Source organism: Electrona antarctica, assembly GCF_951216825.1.
Source record: "Electrona antarctica genome assembly, chromosome: 1".
Classification (NCBI taxonomy): Eukaryota; Metazoa; Chordata; class Actinopteri; order Myctophiformes; family Myctophidae; genus Electrona; species Electrona antarctica.
The window spans coordinates 1901165-1918753 of record NC_136806.1 but is presented as its reverse complement, the minus strand read 5'-3'; the positions used below and the strand labels follow the sequence as shown (position 1 = coordinate 1918753).

Below are 17589 nucleotides of genomic sequence, written 5' to 3'. Positions count from 1 at the left end.
TCGTCTAACTGTGGGCTCTGTTGAAATAAGTTGAGGCTTATTTCTAGTGCTTTCGACGCGGCGGCTGAAAGCATTGTCCCTGTGGTGTGTGAGGAGATGTCGCCGCCCTGGAGGACCAAGCTGCTGTGCGTGCTGAAGAGGGGCGTGAAGAGGGTCAGCGCCACGGCCTTCAGACCGCAGCTCCGGCTGGGAGAGATGTCCGCCTGCCCCATGGAGCACCTGCCCGTCCTCATCTCTGAGGTATACCGGCAACATACTGTGTGCGTGTGTGCGCGCGCACTGGGGGGCGGGGGGTTTCTGTTTGACTATGAAATTACTTTGATTGAAAGGTTTTAATACAAATTATTCCAATGGCAAATACTGTATATGCATATCAGTGTTTTTTGCGAGGATGAGGGGGTACCTGGAAATATTTCTCCCCTCAGGTGTACCTGAAAAAAACAGTTTGACAACTTGGGTTGCCCAAAAAGGAGGCAAAAAGGCTGGAAAAGTATTGTGGTGTCTCTGCTATAATTGGCAGCCGTCATATATGGCGGAGACGCTGTTACTTATACCCAAGAATAGATAGAGTACTGACTGAGTGACATGCATGGTAAATGGTGCATTTATATAGCACCTTATAGCACCTTCATCCAAGGTATTACATTCACCCATTCACACACCGATGGCAGCGGAAACCATGCAAGGCACCAACCTGCACATCAGGAGCAATTAGGGGTTCAGTGTCTTGCTCAAGGACACTTCGACACTTGCGGTTCCCATCCGGTCACTCTACCGCTGAGCCACCACCGCCCCTATTATACTTATTATACTGCCTGTTGTACCATGAAAACACATGCCATGACTTTGTAAATGTAACTCTAATGCACCTTTTGTGTCCTTGTATGCATCGCCTTTGTGTGGACATATTTAAATGGTTAAAAATGTGTGCGTGCGTGCGTGCGTGCGTGCGTGCAGGTGTTGGTGTGCGTGCTGCATTGCGGTCTGAGCCACGAGGAGTACCCCAGGGCAGTGTCTCAGGACATCCACAGACACCTGGAGAAGCTGAGGAGCAGGGTGGTGACGCTGAGGGGCCGCGCTGAGGGCCGTACGCTGCTGCCCCTCCCCCTGTGTGTGGAGAGAGCTCGACCCGACGACATAATACTGAGGTCAGTACCCCCCTTACTGCCCCTTACTGCCCCCCTGCAAACTGCCCCTCCCCCTGTGTGTGGAGAGAGCTCGACCCGACGACATAATACTGAGGTCAGTACCCCCCTTACTGCCCCTTACTGCCCCTACTGCCCCCCTGCAAACTGCCCCTCCCCCTGTGTGTGGAGAGAGCTCGACCCGACGACATAATACTGAGGTCAGTACCCCCCTTACTGCCCCTTACTGCCCCTACTGCCCCCCTGCAAACTGCCCCTCCCCCTCTGTGTGGAGAGAGCTCGACCCGACAACATAATACTGAGGTTAGTACCCCCCTTACTGCCCCTACTGCCCCCCTGATGCCCCCTTACTGCCCCCCTGTTACTGCCCCTCCCCCTCTGTGTGGAGAGAGCTCAACCCGATGACATAATACTGAGGTTAGTAACCCCTTACTGCCCCTTACTGTCCCTTACTGCCCCTACTGCCCCTTACTGCCTCTACTGCCCCTTACTGCCCCTCCCCCTCTGTGTGGAGAGAGCTCGACCTGATGACAGTGCTGAGGCCAGTGTTACAACAGAAATAATGAATGTCAATTTTGTAGCGTTTTACAATGGTTCATTCATTCACACATTGAGAGGTGAAGCGGCGAACAGTCGACGCCAGCGTCCTCACTTCCCACATTCACACACCGACGGTGGCGAGCTCACACCGACCGACTCACTGGAGGCAGTGTGGGGTTCAGTGTAGAGGGCAGCACGGGTCCATAAAATTGGACCCAGTTCGAAACGGACCCGGTGATATCAGAACAGAACCGATCCGGATCCGAAAACATTCTAATTGGCCGCACCCGGCCCGGACCCGGACCCGAAAGTTTTGGATCCGGTCCGAAACGGACCCGTTAAAAACAGGATCCGATCCGAAATAAACCTACCCGTTCCGAAAGACCCGTTACACCCGTGGTGTGTCCAATCCTATATTATGCTTATTTTCACCGTGACTGTGATTATGAGACTGAAGTGAACACTGTGACTGAACGTCAGCATCACCCCCGCCTCTACAAAGGAGCGCTGGAAATAGCCGATCTACAAGCTCGCAATGCGTCGCATGGTTAAGTACAGTTTGCACTGTGCAAACTGTACTTGAATAGCAACAAAAGACGTACGTGATGGCACTTTGTTTGTTGTTGTGTTATCGTTACGTCATGTTGTAGTATTGTTTTGTAGTCGACAGGCAGGAACAACGGGGCAGGACTCCCTTTTCCCTCAAACCGGAAGAATAACAATAAAAGCTCTCGTAGCCTGTAGCTTTTATTGAGAAAAATCGTTTTGAGGGAAAAGGAAGACCTGCCCCGTTGTTCCTGCCTGTCGACTACAAAACAATACTACAACATGACGTAACAATATCATCCGCTCCCGACAGGATCATATACCCTAAATTAAATGGTGCCCAGGCTAGTGTCAATGTATTATTTCAGCTCCATCGGCTGGCCGGTGGACAGCGGTTTATATTGATAATATTGTAATATTGCAGCTCCAGCGGCTGGCCGGTGGACAGCGGTTTATATTGATAATATTGTAATATTGCAGCTCCAGCGGCTGGCCGGTGGACAGCGGTCTCCTCTACTCCATAGAGACTCTGGTGGTCCAGTGGTCGGGTCAGATCTGGAGCGTGCTGAAGAAGGACTCCGGCCTGGCTCTGGAGAAGGGGGACCACCCGGGGCCCGGCGTGGAGCTGCAGTTCTGGGCCGCCCAGAAGGAGAACCTCCAGGGAATCCAGGCCCAGGTAGGCCCATCATCAGAACCGTACGCAATGTTAACCCATGCTGCCTACCTGCTGCCTCCTGGTAGACGCAGAGCCAACCGCAGACTGCCACTGGACTCGCATCCTGTTTGGGCGGCCATCTTAGATGCTAAATAAATAGCGTCAATGCTAGCGAGCTAAAATGAAGCCCTAGAAAGCTCTAGAAAGCGCCAATGTTCCCATCTAGACCACCGGATAATCAGCAAAGACCTCCGAACATCACATGTTTTATCCAAACCATGGAGAGCTCCGTAGATTTGGAGTTATTCAGCTTTTTAGTCAGCCTGTTTAATGTGAGGTGAACGGCAGCGCGGTTGCACAATCCGGTCTAGGATCGCTAAAGAAGGAAAGGCCAAGCAAAAAAATAAAAATAAATCAGCAATCCAGTTTGATATTAATAATAAAGCTAAAACATAAAGAGTGTTACGCCAGAAGCAGTTGCCGGTTCGATTCCAACTGGCGGAACCTTCCGTCAGGAGCAGTTAATTGGTTAAATAACCTGTGTGTTGTAGTTGTTGTCCTCCTCCTACTAGTCCACAAAAGCAATCGGATATTCAGAGATTCTGAGCCATGATGTAAAGCCGGGTGTCTTTGCGCGATTTCACAAAGATGGCAATGTTCACCAGTCAGTTCCAGGAACCAGGCTACTACTCTCCCTGACCAGGAAGAAGCCTAGTTGACTTGAAAATGAAACTAAAATAATAATAGAGACGTATTGTATATTGTAATGTGCATCTGGGGTGGCGGAGCACCCTCTAGAGGTACTGGAGCCCTCCTACCGGGACATACCAGAACGCAGGAGGGAGGTTCGGGAGATGAGCTCCGCCAAGCTCTGGCACAAATGAACCTGTTCCTTCAGGTGGATCACATCCTGGAACTACTGATGTCTGTTCCTTCAGGTGGAGCACATCCTGGAACTAATGATGTATATGTTCCTACAGGTGGATCACATCCTGGAACTAATGATGTCTCTGTTCTACAGATCCAGAGCTCCACATCCTGGAACTAATGATGTCTCTGTTCTACAGATCCAGAGCTCCACATCCTGGAACTAATGATGTCTATGTTCTACAGATGGAGAACATCCTGGAACTAATGATGTCTCTGTTCTACAGATGGAGAACATCCTGGAACTAATGATGTCTCTGTTCTACAGATGGAGAACATCCTGGAACTAATGATGTCTATGTTCTACAGATGGAGAACATCCTGGAACTAATGATGTCTCTGTTCTACAGATGGAGAACATCCTGGAACTAATGATGTCTATGTTCTACAGATGGAGAACATCCTGGAACTAATGATGTCTCTGTTCTACAGATGGAGAACATCCTGGAACTAATGATGTCTATGTTCTACAGATCCAGAACATCCTGGAACTAATGATGTCTCTGTTCTACAGATGGAGAACATCCTGGAACTAATGATGTCTATGTTCTACAGATGGAGAACATCCTGGAACTAATGATGTCTCTGTTCTACAGATGGAGAACATCCTGGAACTAATGATGTCTCTGTTCTACAGATCCAGAACATCCTGGAACTAATGATGTCTCTGTTCTACAGATCCAGAACATCCTGGAACTAATGATGTCTATGTTCTACAGATGGAGAACATCCTGGAACTAATGATGTCTCTGTTCTACAGATCCAGAGCTCCACATCCTGGAACTAATGATGTCTCTGTTCTACAGATCCAGAGCTCCACATCCTGGAACTAATGATGTCTCTGTTCTACAGATGGAGAACATCCTGGAACTAATGATGTCTCTGTTCTACAGATCCAGAGCTCCACATCCTGGAACTAATGATGTCTCTGTTCTACAGATCCAGAGCTCCACATCCTGGAACTAATGATGTCTCTGTTCTACAGATCCAGAGCTCCACATCCTGGAACTAATGATGTCTCTGTTCTACAGATGGAGAACATCCTGGAACTAATGATGTCTCTGTTCTACAGATCCAGAGCTCCACATCCTGGAACTAATGATGTCTCTGTTCTACAGATCCAGAGCTCCACATCCTGGAACTAATGATGTCTCTGTTCTACAGATCCAGAGCTCCACATCCTGGAACTAATGATGTCTCTGTTCTACAGATCCAGAGCTCCACATCCTGGAACTAATGATGTCTCTGTTCTACAGATGGAGAACATCCTGGAACTAATGATGTCTCTGTTCTACAGATCCAGAGCTCCACATCCTGGAACTAATGATGTCTCTGTTCTACAGATCCAGAGCTCCACATCCTGGAACTAATGATGTCTCTGTTCTACAGATCCAGAGCTCCACATCCTGGAACTAATGATGTCTCTGTTCTACAGATCCAGAGCTCCACATCCTGGAACTAATGATGTCTCTGTTCTACAGATGGAGAACATCCTGGAACTAATGATGTCTCTTTTCTACAGATCCAGAGCTCCACATCCTGGAACTAATGATGTCTCTGTTCTACAGATGGAGAACATCCTGGAACTAATGATGTCTATGTTCTACAGATGGAGAACATCCTGGAACTAATGATGTCTCTGTTCTACAGATCCAGAACCTCCTGGAACTAATGATGTCTCTGTTCTACAGATGGAGAACATCCTGGAACTAATGATGTCTCTGTTCTACAGATGGAGAACATCCTGGAACTAATGATGTCTCTGTTCTACAGATGGAGAACATCCTGGAACTAATGATGTCTCTGTTCTACAGATGGAGAACATCCTGGAACTAATGATGTCTCTGTTCTACAGATGGAGAACATCCTGGAACTAATGATGTCTCTGTTCTACAGATCCAGAGCTCCACATCCTGGAACTAATGATGTCTCTGTTCTACAGATCCAGAGCTCCACATCCTGGAACTAATGATGTCTCTGTTCTACAGATCCAGAGCTCCACATCCTGGAACTAATGATGTCTCTGTTCTACAGATCCAGAGCTCCACATCCTGGAACTAATGATGTCTCTGTTCTACAGATGGAGAACATCCTGGAACTAATGATGTCTCTGTTCTACAGATCCAGAGCTCCACATCCTGGAACTAATGATGTCTCTGTTCTACAGATGGAGAACATCCTGGAACTAATGATGTCTCTGTTCTACAGATCCAGAGCTCCACATCCTGGAACTAATGATGTCTCTGTTCTACAGATCCAGAGCTCCACATCCTGGAACTAATGATGTCTCTGTTCTACAGATCCAGAGCTCCACATCCTGGAACTAATGATGTCTCTTTTCTACAGATCCAGAGCTCCACATCCTGGAACTAATGATGTCTCTGTTCTACAGATGGAGAACATCCTGGAACTAATGATGTCTCTGTTCTACAGATCCAGAGCTCCACATCCTGGAACTAATGATGTCTCTGTTCTACAGATGGAGAACATCCTGGAACTAATGATGTCTCTTTTCTACAGATCCAGAGCTCCACATCCTGGAACTAATGATGCCTCTGTTCTACAGATGGAGAACATCCTGGAACTAATGATGTCTATGTTCTACAGATGGAGAACATCCTGGAACTAATGATGTCTCTGTTCTACAGATGGAGAACATCCTGGAACTAATGATGTCTATGTTCTACAGATGGAGAACATCCTGGAACTAATGATGTCTATGTTCTACAGATGGAGAACATCCTGGAACTAATGATGTCTCTGTTCTACAGATGGAGAACATCCTGGAACTAATGATGCCTCTGTTCTACAGATCCAGAACCTCCTGGAACTAATGATGTCTCTGTTCTACAGATGGAGAACATCCTGGAACTAATGATGTCTGTGTTCTACAGATCCAGAGCTCCAAGGTGGAACTAATGATGTCTCTGTTCTACAGATGGAGAACATCCTGGAACTAATGATGTCTATGTTCTACAGATGGAGAACATCCTGGAACTAATGATGCCTCTGTTCTACAGATGGAGAACATCCTGGAACTAATGATGCCTCTGTTCTACAGATGGAGAACATCCTGGAACTAATGATGTCTATGTTCTACAGATGGAGAACATCCTGGAACTAATGATGCCTCTGTTCTACAGATGGAGAACATCCTGGAACTAATGATGTCTATGTTCTACAGATGGAGAACATCCTGGAACTAATGATGTCTATGTTCTACAGATGGAGAACATCCTGGAACTAATGATGTCTCTGTTCTACAGATGGAGAACATCCTGGAACTAATGCTGTCTCTGTTCTACAGATGGAGAACATCCTGGAACTAATGATGTCTCTGTTCTACAGATGGAGAACATCCTGGAACTAATGATGTCTCTGTTCTACAGATGGAGAACATCCTGGAACTAATGATGTCTATGTTCTACAGATGGAGAACATCCTGGAACTAATGATGTCTCTGTTCTACAGATGGAGAACATCCTGGAACTAATGATGTCTCTGTTCTACAGATGGAGAACATCCTGGAACTAATGATGTCTCTGTTCTACAGATGGAGAACATCCTGGAACTAATGATGTCTCTGTTCTACAGATGGAGAACATCCTGGAACTAATGATGTCTATGTTCTACAGATGGAGAACATCCTGGAACTAATGATGTCTACTGTATGTTCTACAGATGGAGAACATCCTGGAACTAATGATGTCTATATTCTACAGATCCAGAGCTCCAAGGTGGAACTAATGATATCTCTGTTCTACAGATCCAGAGCTCCAAGGTGGAGAACATCATGGAGATCCTGAGGACCGTCCAGAGCAGCTACTATCCTTCCTTCAACGACATCTGTCTCAAGGTCAACCAAGGTCAGATATCTGTGTGTCTAAAAGGTCAACCAAGGTCAGATATCTGTGTGTCTCAAGGTCAACCAAGGTCAGATATCCGTGTGTCTCAAGTTCAACCAAGGTCAGATATCTGTGTCTCAAGGTCAACCAAGGTCAGATATGTGTGTCTAAAAGGTCAACCGAGGTCAGATATCTGTGTCTCAAGTTCAACCAAGGTCAGATATGTGTGTCTAAAAGGTCAACCAAGGTCAGATATCCGTGTGTCGTACTGTGTACTACTCCAGCTGTATTATAGAACTGAATAGTACTTGTATTGACGTACTGTGTGTACTACAGTGCTTGTATTGACGTACTGTGTGTATTAACCCATTCTGGGCGGGAACCCCTTTTGGTGTTCGCATTATGTTATGCTTTAGCTATTGAAAAAAAGCAGATCTACAAGCTCGTAGCGCGCCACCGAGTGGCGCGCTACGAGCTTGTAGGTCTGCTATTTTTGAAAAATCGAAGAACCACTGACATAGAAAGTTTTTCAGCAAACTGTCAGGATGTAGAAGACATGTTTAGAATCTGATCTCAGGTCCAAATGCGTTTTTCCTCCAGCGGTGGTGGAGGCGGAGGACATCGAGCTGCACCTCCGTCCTCTCCGGAGGCTGATCAGCAGCTTGGAGGAGAGGAGCTTCTCTCAGACGGAGGTTCTGCTCCCGGCTCTGTTCCACAGCCTGAGTCTGGTGTGGAGCCGCTCGGACTTCTACTGCCGTCCACAACGCATGGTGGTCCTGCTGAGGGAGTTCCAGAACCTCCTGATAGACAAGGTAACCTCCAGAACCTCCTGATAACCAAGGTAACCTCCACAACCTCCTCATAACCAAGGTAACCTCCACAACCTCCTGATAACCAAGGTAACCTCCACAACCTCCTGATAGACAAGGTAACCTCCAGAACCTCCTGATAAACAAGGTAACCTCCACAACCTCCTCATAACCAAGGTAACCTCCACAACCTCCTCATAACCAAGGTAACCTCCACAACCTCCTCATAACCAAGGTAACCTCCACAACCTCCTCATAACCAAGGTAACCTCCACAACCTCCTCATAAACAAGGTAACCTCCACAACCTCCTCATAACCAAGGTAACCTCCAGAACCTCCTAGACAAGGTCACCTCCACAACCTCCTCATAACCAAGGTAACCTCCAGAACCTCCTAGAAAAGGTAACCTCCACAACCTCCTCATAACCAAGGTAACCTCCAGAACCTCCTAGACAAGGTAACCTCCACAACCTCCTCATAACCACGGTAACCTCCACAACCTCCTCATAACCAAGGTAACCTCCACAACCTCCTCATAACCAAGGTAACCTCCAGAACCTCCTAGACAAGGTAACCTCCACAACCACCTCATAACCAAGGTAACCTCAGAACCTCCTAGACAAGGTAACCTCCACAACCTCCTCATAACCAAGGTAACCTCCACAACCTCCTCATAACCAAGGTAACCTCCAGAACCTCCTAGACAAGGTAACCTCCACAACCACCTCATAACCAAGGTAACCTCAGAACCTCCTAGACAAGGTAACCTCCACAACCTCCTCATAACCAAGGTAACCTCCACAACCTCCTCATAACCAAGGTAACCTCCACAACCTCCTCATAACCAAGGTAACCTCCAGAACCTCCTAGACAAGGTAACCTACACAACCTCCTCATAACCAAGGTAACCTCCACAACCATCTGCCCAGGCGGTGGTCTATCTGTCTATCTGTCTAGATACTTCCTTAATGTTAACGAAGTCCACACCCACAACACCAGAGGGAGTGCAACGAACCATGTACAACCCAGATTCGGCACAAACAAGGGACTAAATTATTTTCGCTCCTATGCCACCAAAATGTGGAACGCCCTACCAACAGTCATTAAGACATGCGAATCCCTTGACTCCTTCAAAACCGCTCTCAAAGGGCACCTACGGACGGCTGCAATTCGAAACTGGCCCCTGTAAAATCGGAATCCCTCAAACACGGACGCAAGGACAACACAAGAGACGGTCGCGGCCACACAGCCAACTCAAGGTACGGCCACTGAGCCGACTTGGGGACCCAACGCAAGGACAACACAAGAGACGGTCACGGCCACACAGCCAACTCAAGGTACGGCCACTGAGCCGACTTGGGGACCCAATGCAAGGACAACACAAGAGACGGTCACGGCCACACAGCCAACTCAAGGTACGGCCACTGAGCCGACTTGGGGACCCAACACAAGGACAACACAAGAGATGGTCACGGCCACACAGCCAACTCAAGGTACGGCCACGGAGCCGACTTGGGGACCCAACGCAGCTCCTCCAAGGAAAACAAACAAATGAACGGAGCTGAACGTGAATCCCCCCCACCGCCCACCCCTTTTTTCCCTCACTGTATATGTTTCTTTTCCCTTTTTAGTGTCTATTTGTACGTCTCTAAATGTTTTTGATGAATTGAACATTGTGGACCCTATTGGACACAAGTGTAATGCTTAATTGGGTCGTCCACTCACAGTTAACAGCCTTTGTATTGAGTTTGTGCTTGAAATGTACTGTAATTCTGCAAACTGTTAATACATTTTTCAATCAATCAATCAATATCTCCAGCTGTTTAACCCATTTTGGGCGGGAACCCCTTTTCGTATTTGAAGCATTATGTTATACCTTAGTTATTGAAAAATAGCAGATCTACAAGCTCATAGCGTGCCACCGAGTGGCGCGCTACAAGCTTGTAGGTCTGCTATTTTTTTTTAATCGTGAAAATGTTGCGCAAATCTTTGAATATATATTCTTTCAGAGCGAACGTTTTTAACTCAAATCTTTGCTTCTGAGTCGTTCCTGGAATAACATATTTGCAGATGGGGGTCGGCGGCCAAATAGCCTACATATATTTGTTAGGGTCCTTGACATGAAATATTGATACAACATGTATGTTGTATGTGTCCCAGGCGGTGGTGTATCTCCTGCCAGAGGAGCTGTTTAAGATGGAGTTGGAGGAAGGGGTGGAGAGGGTCCGGGTGAGCGTCTCGGTGCTCAGGAGCTTCAAGCGGCTGTTCCACCTCCATCGGCAGAAGATCCACAGCTACTACGACCAGGGCCAGGTCGACCGGCCCGGCTGGGACTTCCCCGCCAGGCTGGTGTTCCAGCGCTCGGACCGCATCATGGAGAGACTGCTGATGATAGAGGTCTGTCTGTCTGTCTGTCTGTCTGTCTGTCTGTCTGTCTGTCTGTCTGTCTGTCTGAGTTGTTTGCCTTTAGATGTAGCAGACTTAAACAACACTCCTTTCAGATGAAGTACACTTAAAGGTATATTCAGTGATTTCACTTAATTCAAAAATCACTTATCAATCACTTATTTTTTTGTTTTGTTGTGATAATCCTCCCTACTTTAGAGTGTGCTGACCATATAAGGAGTTCCTCCCTGTCCCCAGTTAACCCCTGGGGGTCAAAAAACCTTGGGATTCGTTTTTGGTCTTCATCCAATCAGGATAGAGAGGGGCCTTCCGCCAATCATGATTGAGCTCCTTTTTTTAAGGAGTTTTATTTTATGTAGAACACTTAAACATGGTCTCTGGCTCTAGGAGCTGTTTGCCTTTAGATGTAGTAGACTTAAACATGGTCTCTGGCTCTAGGAGCTGTTTGCCTTTAGATGTAGAACACTTAAACATGGGCTCTGGCTCTAGGAGCTGTTTGCCTTTAGATGTAGTAGACTTAAACATGGGCTCTGGCTCTAGGAGCTGTTTGCCTTTAGATGTAGTAGACTTAAACATGGTCTCTGGCTCTAGGAGCTGTTTGCCTTTAGATGTAGTAGACTTAAACATGGGCTCTGGCTCTAAGAGCTGTTTGCCTTTAGATGTAGTAGACTTAAACATGGGCTCTGGCTGTAGGAGCTGTTTGCCTTTAGATGTAGTAGACTTAAACATGGGCTCTGGCTGTAGGAGCTGTTTGCCTTTAGATGTAGTAGACTTAAACATGGTCTCTGGCTCTAAGAGCTGTTTGCCTTTAGATGTAGTAGACTTAAACATGGTCTCTGGCTCTAAGAGCTGTTTGCCTTTAGATGTAGTAGACTTAAACATGGTCTCTGGCTCTAGGAGCTGTTTGCCTTTAGATGTAGTAGACTTAAACATGGTCTCTGGCTCTAAGAGCTGTTTGCCTTTAGATGTAGTAGACTTAAACATGGGCTCTGGCTGTAGGAGCTGTTTGCCTTTAGATGTAGTAGACTTAAACATGGGCTCTGGCTCTAGGAGCTGTTTGCCTTTAGATGTAGTAGACTTAAACATGGGCTCTGGCTCTAGGAGCTGTTTGCCTTTAGATGTAGAACACTTAAACATGGGCTCTGGCTCTAGGAGCTGTTTGCCTTTAGATGTAGTAGACTTAAACATGGGCTCTGGCTCTAGGAGCTGTTTGCCTTTAGATGTAGAACACTTAAACATGGGCTCTGGCTCTAGGAGCTGTTTGCCTTTAGATGTAGTAGACTTAAACATGGGCTCTGGCTCTAAGAGCTGTTTGCCTTTAGATGTAGTAGACTTAAACATGGGCTCTGGCTCTAGGAGCTGTTTGCCTTTAGATGTAGAACACTTAAACATGGGCTCTGGCTCTAGGAGCTGTTTGCCTTTAGATGTAGTAGACTTAAACATGGTCTCTGGCTCTAGGAGCTGTTTGCCTTTAGATGTAGTAGACTTAAACATGGGCTCTGGCTCTAAGAGCTGTTTGCCTTTAGATGTAGTAGACTTAAACATGGGCTCTGGCTCTAGGAGCTGTTTGCCTTTAGATGTAGAACACTTAAACATGGGCTCTGGCTCTAGGAGCTGTTTGCCTTTAGATGTAGTAGACTTAAACATGGTCTCTGGCTCTAGGAGCTGTTTGCCTTTAGATGTAGTAGACTTAAACATGGGCTCTGGCTCTAGGAGCTGTTTGCCTTTAGATGTAGTAGACTTAAACATGGGCTCTGGCTCTAAGAGCTGTTTGCCTTTAGATGTAGTAGACTTAAACATGGGCTCTGGCTGTAGGAGCTGTTTGCCTTTAGATGTAGTAGACTTAAACATGGGCTCTGGCTCTAGGAGCTGTTTGCCTTTAGATGTAGTAGACTTAAACATGGGCTCTGGCTGTAGGAGCTGTTTGCCTTTAGATGTAGTAGACTTAAACATGGGCTCTGGCTGTAGGAGCTGTTTGCCTTTTAGATGTAGTAGACTTAAACATGGGCTCTGGCTCTAGGAGCTGTTTGCCTTTAGATGTAGTAGACTTAAACAACACTCAGATGAAGTGAACACTTAAACATGGTCTCTGGCTCTAAGAGCTGTTTGCCTTTAGATGTAGTAGACTTAAACATGGGCTCTGGCTGTAGGAGCTGTTTGCCTTTAGATGTAGTAGACTTAAACATGGGCTCTGGCTGTAGGAGCTGTTTGCCTTTAGATGTAGTAGACTTAAACATGGGTTCTGGCTGTAGGAGCTGTTTGCGTCGGCGCTGGACTTCCTGAAGCTGGAGAAGATGGAGCTGGGCGGGGCCAAGGGGAAGGTCCTCAGTGACATGGTGTCTACCATGAACGATGAGTTCCATGACGGATGGAGAGCTCTGAGGGAGAGCAAGTACGACCCTCTGGACTATAGGATGGACGTAAGTACACACTAACACCCTCTGGACTACAGGATGGATGTAAGTACACACTACCACCCTCTGGACTATAGGATGGATGTAAGTACACACTACCACCATCTGGACTATAGGATGGATGTAAGTACACACTACCACCCTCTGGACTATAGGATGGACGTAAGTACACACTACCACCCTCTGGACTATAGGATGGATGTAAGTACACACAGACTCACTCCCAATCTAAACTATGGAATGAACTTCCCATTGCAGTCAGAACTACAGACTCACTCCCAATCTAAACTATGGAATGAACTTCCCATTGCAGTCAGAACTACAGACTCACTCCCAATCTAAACTATGGAATGAACTTCCCATTACAGTCAGAACTGCAGACTCACTCCCAATCTAAACTATGGAATGAACTTCCCATTGCAGTCAGAACTACAGACTCACTCCCAATCTAAACTATGGAATGAACTTCCCATTACAGTCAGAACTACAGACTCACTCCCAATCTAAACTATGGAATGAACTTCCCATTACAGTCAGAACTACAGACTCACTCCCAATCTAAACTATGGAATGAACTTCCCATTACAGTCAGAACTACAGACTCACTCCCAATCTAAACTATGGAATGAACTTCCCATTGCAGTCAGAACTACAGACTCACTCCCAATCTAAACTATGGAATGAACTTCCCATTACAGTCAGAACTACAGACTCACTCCCAATCTAAACTATGGAATGAACTTCCCATTACAGTCAGAACTACAGACTCACTCCCAATCTAAACTATGGAATGAACTTCCCATTGCAGTCAGAACTGCAGACTCACTCCCAATCTAAACTATGGAACGAACTTCCCATTGCAGTCAGAACTACAGACTCACTCCCAATCTAAACTATGGAATGAACTTCCCATTACAGTCAGAACTACAGACTCACTCCCAATCTAAACTATGGAATGAACTTCCCATTACAGTCAGAACTACAGACTCACTCCCAATCTAAACTATGGAACGAACTTCCCATTGCAGTCAGAACTACAGACTCACTCCCAATCTAAACTATGGAACGAACTTCCCATTGCAGTCAGAACTACAGACTCACTCCCAATCTAAACTATGGAATGGACTTCCCATTGCAGTCAGAACTACAGACTCACTCCCAATCTAAACTATGGAACGAACTTCCCATTACAGTCAGAACTACAGACTCACTCCCAATCTAAACTATGGAACGAACTTCCCATTACAGTCAGAACTATAGACTCACTCCCAATCTAAACTATGGAACGAACTTCCCATTGCAGTCAGAACTACAGACTCACTCCCAATCTAAACTATGGAATGGACTTCCCATTGCAGTCAGAACTACAGACTCACTCCCAATCTAAACTATGGAATGAACTTCCCATTGCAGTCAGAACTACAGACTCACTCCCAATCTAAACTATGGAATGAACTTCCCATTACAGTCAGAACTACAGACTCACTCCCAATCTAAACTATGGCATTAACTTCCCATTGCAGTCAGAACTACAGACTCACTCCCAATCTAAACTATGGAATGAACTTCCCATTGCAGTCAGAACTGCAGATTCACTCCCAATCTAAACTATGGAATGCACTTCCCATTGCAGTCAGAACTACAGACTCACTCCCAATCTAAACTATGGAATGAACTTCCCATTGCAGTCAGAACTACAGACTCACTCCCAATCTAAACTATGGAATGAACTTCCTATTACAGTCAGAACTACAGACTCACTCCCAATCTAAACTATGGAATGAACTTCCCATTGCAGTCAGAACTACAGACTCACTCCCAATCTAAACTATGGAATGAACTTCCCATTGCAGTCAGAACTACAGACTCACTCCCAATCTAAACTATGGAACGAACTTCCCATTGCAGTCAGAACTACAGACTCACTCCCAATCTAAACTATGGAATGAACTTCCCATTACAGTCAGAACTGCAGACTCACTCCCAATCTAAACTATGGAATGAACTTCCCATTGCAGTCAGAACTACAGACTCACTCCCAATCTAAACTATGGAATGAACTTCCCATTGCAGTCAGAACTACAGACTCACTCCCAATCTAAACTATGGAATGAACTTCCCATTGCAGTCAGAACTACAGACTCACTCCCAATCTAAACTATGGAATGAACTTCCCATTGCAGTCAGAACTGCAGACTCATTCCCAATCTACACTATTATTCATGTTCAGGGATTCCTGGCTGACTACAGTATTGTATTATTCATGTTCAGGGGTTCCTGTTGGACTACAGGCGTCTGATGGATCAGAACAGAGACTTTGACCAGAGACTGGGCACCGTCCTCAACCTGGCCTTCCAGCACGCCAAAGGCCTCGAGGCCTCCTTTAAGGTAAGGAGCCCTAACCCTTTAAGGTACACAAATAAAGGCCTGGAGGCCTCCTTTAAGGTAAGGAGCCCTAACCCTTTAAGGTCCACAGATACAGGCCTGGAGGCCTCCTTTAAGGCACAACGATAAAGGCCTGGAGGCCTCCTTTAAGGTACAAATATATGAGTTCAAAAACGTTCGCTGTGAAAGTCACTTTCTGGAATTTTCCACTCAGAGCCTTAGAAGAAAGAAAGTGTTTGTAAATGAGCTAAAAGAGACCCTAGGAGTGTGCTGTGTGTGGAATGATCTTAATGATCTTAATGTTGTTCTTTATTGCTTTATTTTGTTTTCTTGTAAAAACAACACAATGTGAACTATGCACAAAAACTAATTCTGTCTACCTTTTTACTTAAAACTGTGATGTGACAATTTAGATGATTACGATTCTGATTCCGAGTTGCGTGCGTGACTGCTTGCGTGCGTGCGGTCTGTGTGTGCTGCATTGCGTGTGTGTGCTGCATTGCGTGTGTGTATTGCGTGTGTGCGTTGCGTGCGTGTCGTTGCGTGCGTGTCGTTGCGTGCGTTGTGTGTGTGCGTTGTGTGCGTGCTTTGCGTGCGTGTCGTTGCAGCTCTTGCAGATCTTCGGCAGCCTTCTGGACAGACCCAGGATCAGCCAAATGTTCTCCCCAAACTACACGCTTCTGCTGAGCATGTTCAACCAGGAGATGACCACCTGTACACTGATCCTAGACCAGCACAGAGAACAGGTCAGTTCATGTTCTAGAGGAGATGACCACCTGTACGCTGATCCTAGACCAGCACAGAGAACAGGTCAGTTCATGTTCTAGAGGAGATGACCACCTGTACACTGATCCTAGACCAGCACAGAGAACAGGTCAGTTCATGTTCAACCAGGAGATGAGCACCTGTACGCTGATCCTAGACCAGCACAGAGAACAGGTCAGTTCATGTTCTAGAGGAGATGACCACCTGTACGCTGATCCTAGACCAGCACAGAGAACAGGTCAGTTCATGTTCAACCAGGAGATGACCACCTGTACACTGATCCTAGACCAGCACAGAGAACAGGTCAGTTCATGTTCTAGAGGAGATGACCACCTGTACACTGATCCTAGACCAGCACAGAGAACATGTCAGTATGTTCTAGAGGAGATGACCACCTGTACGCTGATCCTAGACCAGCACAGAGAACAGGTCAGTTCATGTTCAACCAGGAGATGAGCACCTGTACACTGATCCTAGACCAGCACAGAGAACAGGTCAGTTCATGTTCTAGAGGAGATGACCACCTGTACGCTGATCCTAGACCAGCACAGAGAACAGGTCAGTTCATGTTCTAGAGGAGATGACCACCTGTACGCTGATCCTAGACCAGCACAGAGAACAGGTCAGAGGAGTGACGGACAGTGAGGAGGATATTCTGGGACCATGTGAATTATAATTGTGACTTTACTTTTGTTTGTTTGTTTGGTTGGTTAGTCACCCCATGCATGGCCATATATGGTCATGCCTCGTGACATCACGTGACATCATCAGGGATGGTGATCATCAATATTGGCCAGCAACTCTAAATCTGACCTCAAACCCTTAGATCTCCATATTACTTGTTCTGACATATAACCATATGTTGATCCTTCCCCATCCATCCTTCCTCTCCGATGTCTCCCTCTTGAGTTTTGACAGATACCTGTCCATTTAAACTCTAGACGGGCCCGCCCCAAAGTTTGAAGTGCAGCCACGCCCGGCAGCCGGCGAAAACTAGGTGCGAAAATTACCGACGGCAGGCATCCCAGGCGGATGCACGCAGGCAGAAGCGACCTCACCCTAAAGTGCGAGGTCGCTTCTCGCCCTCAGGGCAAATACTTTGTATGCCAAGCTAGCTAATGCTAACTTGGCATGCTAAACTATCCACGTCC

The 17589-nt window shown here is 46.4% G+C and overlaps 1 protein-coding gene across 1 annotated transcript in view; it reads left to right on the top strand.

The window, feature by feature from the left end:
* Positions 1-210: 210 nt before the first annotated feature.
* Positions 211-17589, top strand: part of dnah9l (dynein, axonemal, heavy polypeptide 9 like) — a gene marked incomplete at its 5' end in the record, with an annotated part of 234184 nt that continues 216805 nt past the window's right edge. Inside the window, 9 exons of the mRNA XM_079507118.1 lie at positions 211-240; positions 958-1148; positions 2712-2907; positions 7580-7679; positions 8259-8470; positions 10629-10865; positions 13127-13294; positions 15560-15676; positions 16282-16419. Of these exons, the coding sequence (XP_079363244.1) occupies positions 211-240; positions 958-1148; positions 2712-2907; positions 7580-7679; positions 8259-8470; positions 10629-10865; positions 13127-13294; positions 15560-15676; positions 16282-16419 (1389 nt within the window). The remainder of the gene's footprint in view (positions 241-957; positions 1149-2711; positions 2908-7579; positions 7680-8258; positions 8471-10628; positions 10866-13126; positions 13295-15559; positions 15677-16281; positions 16420-17589) is intronic.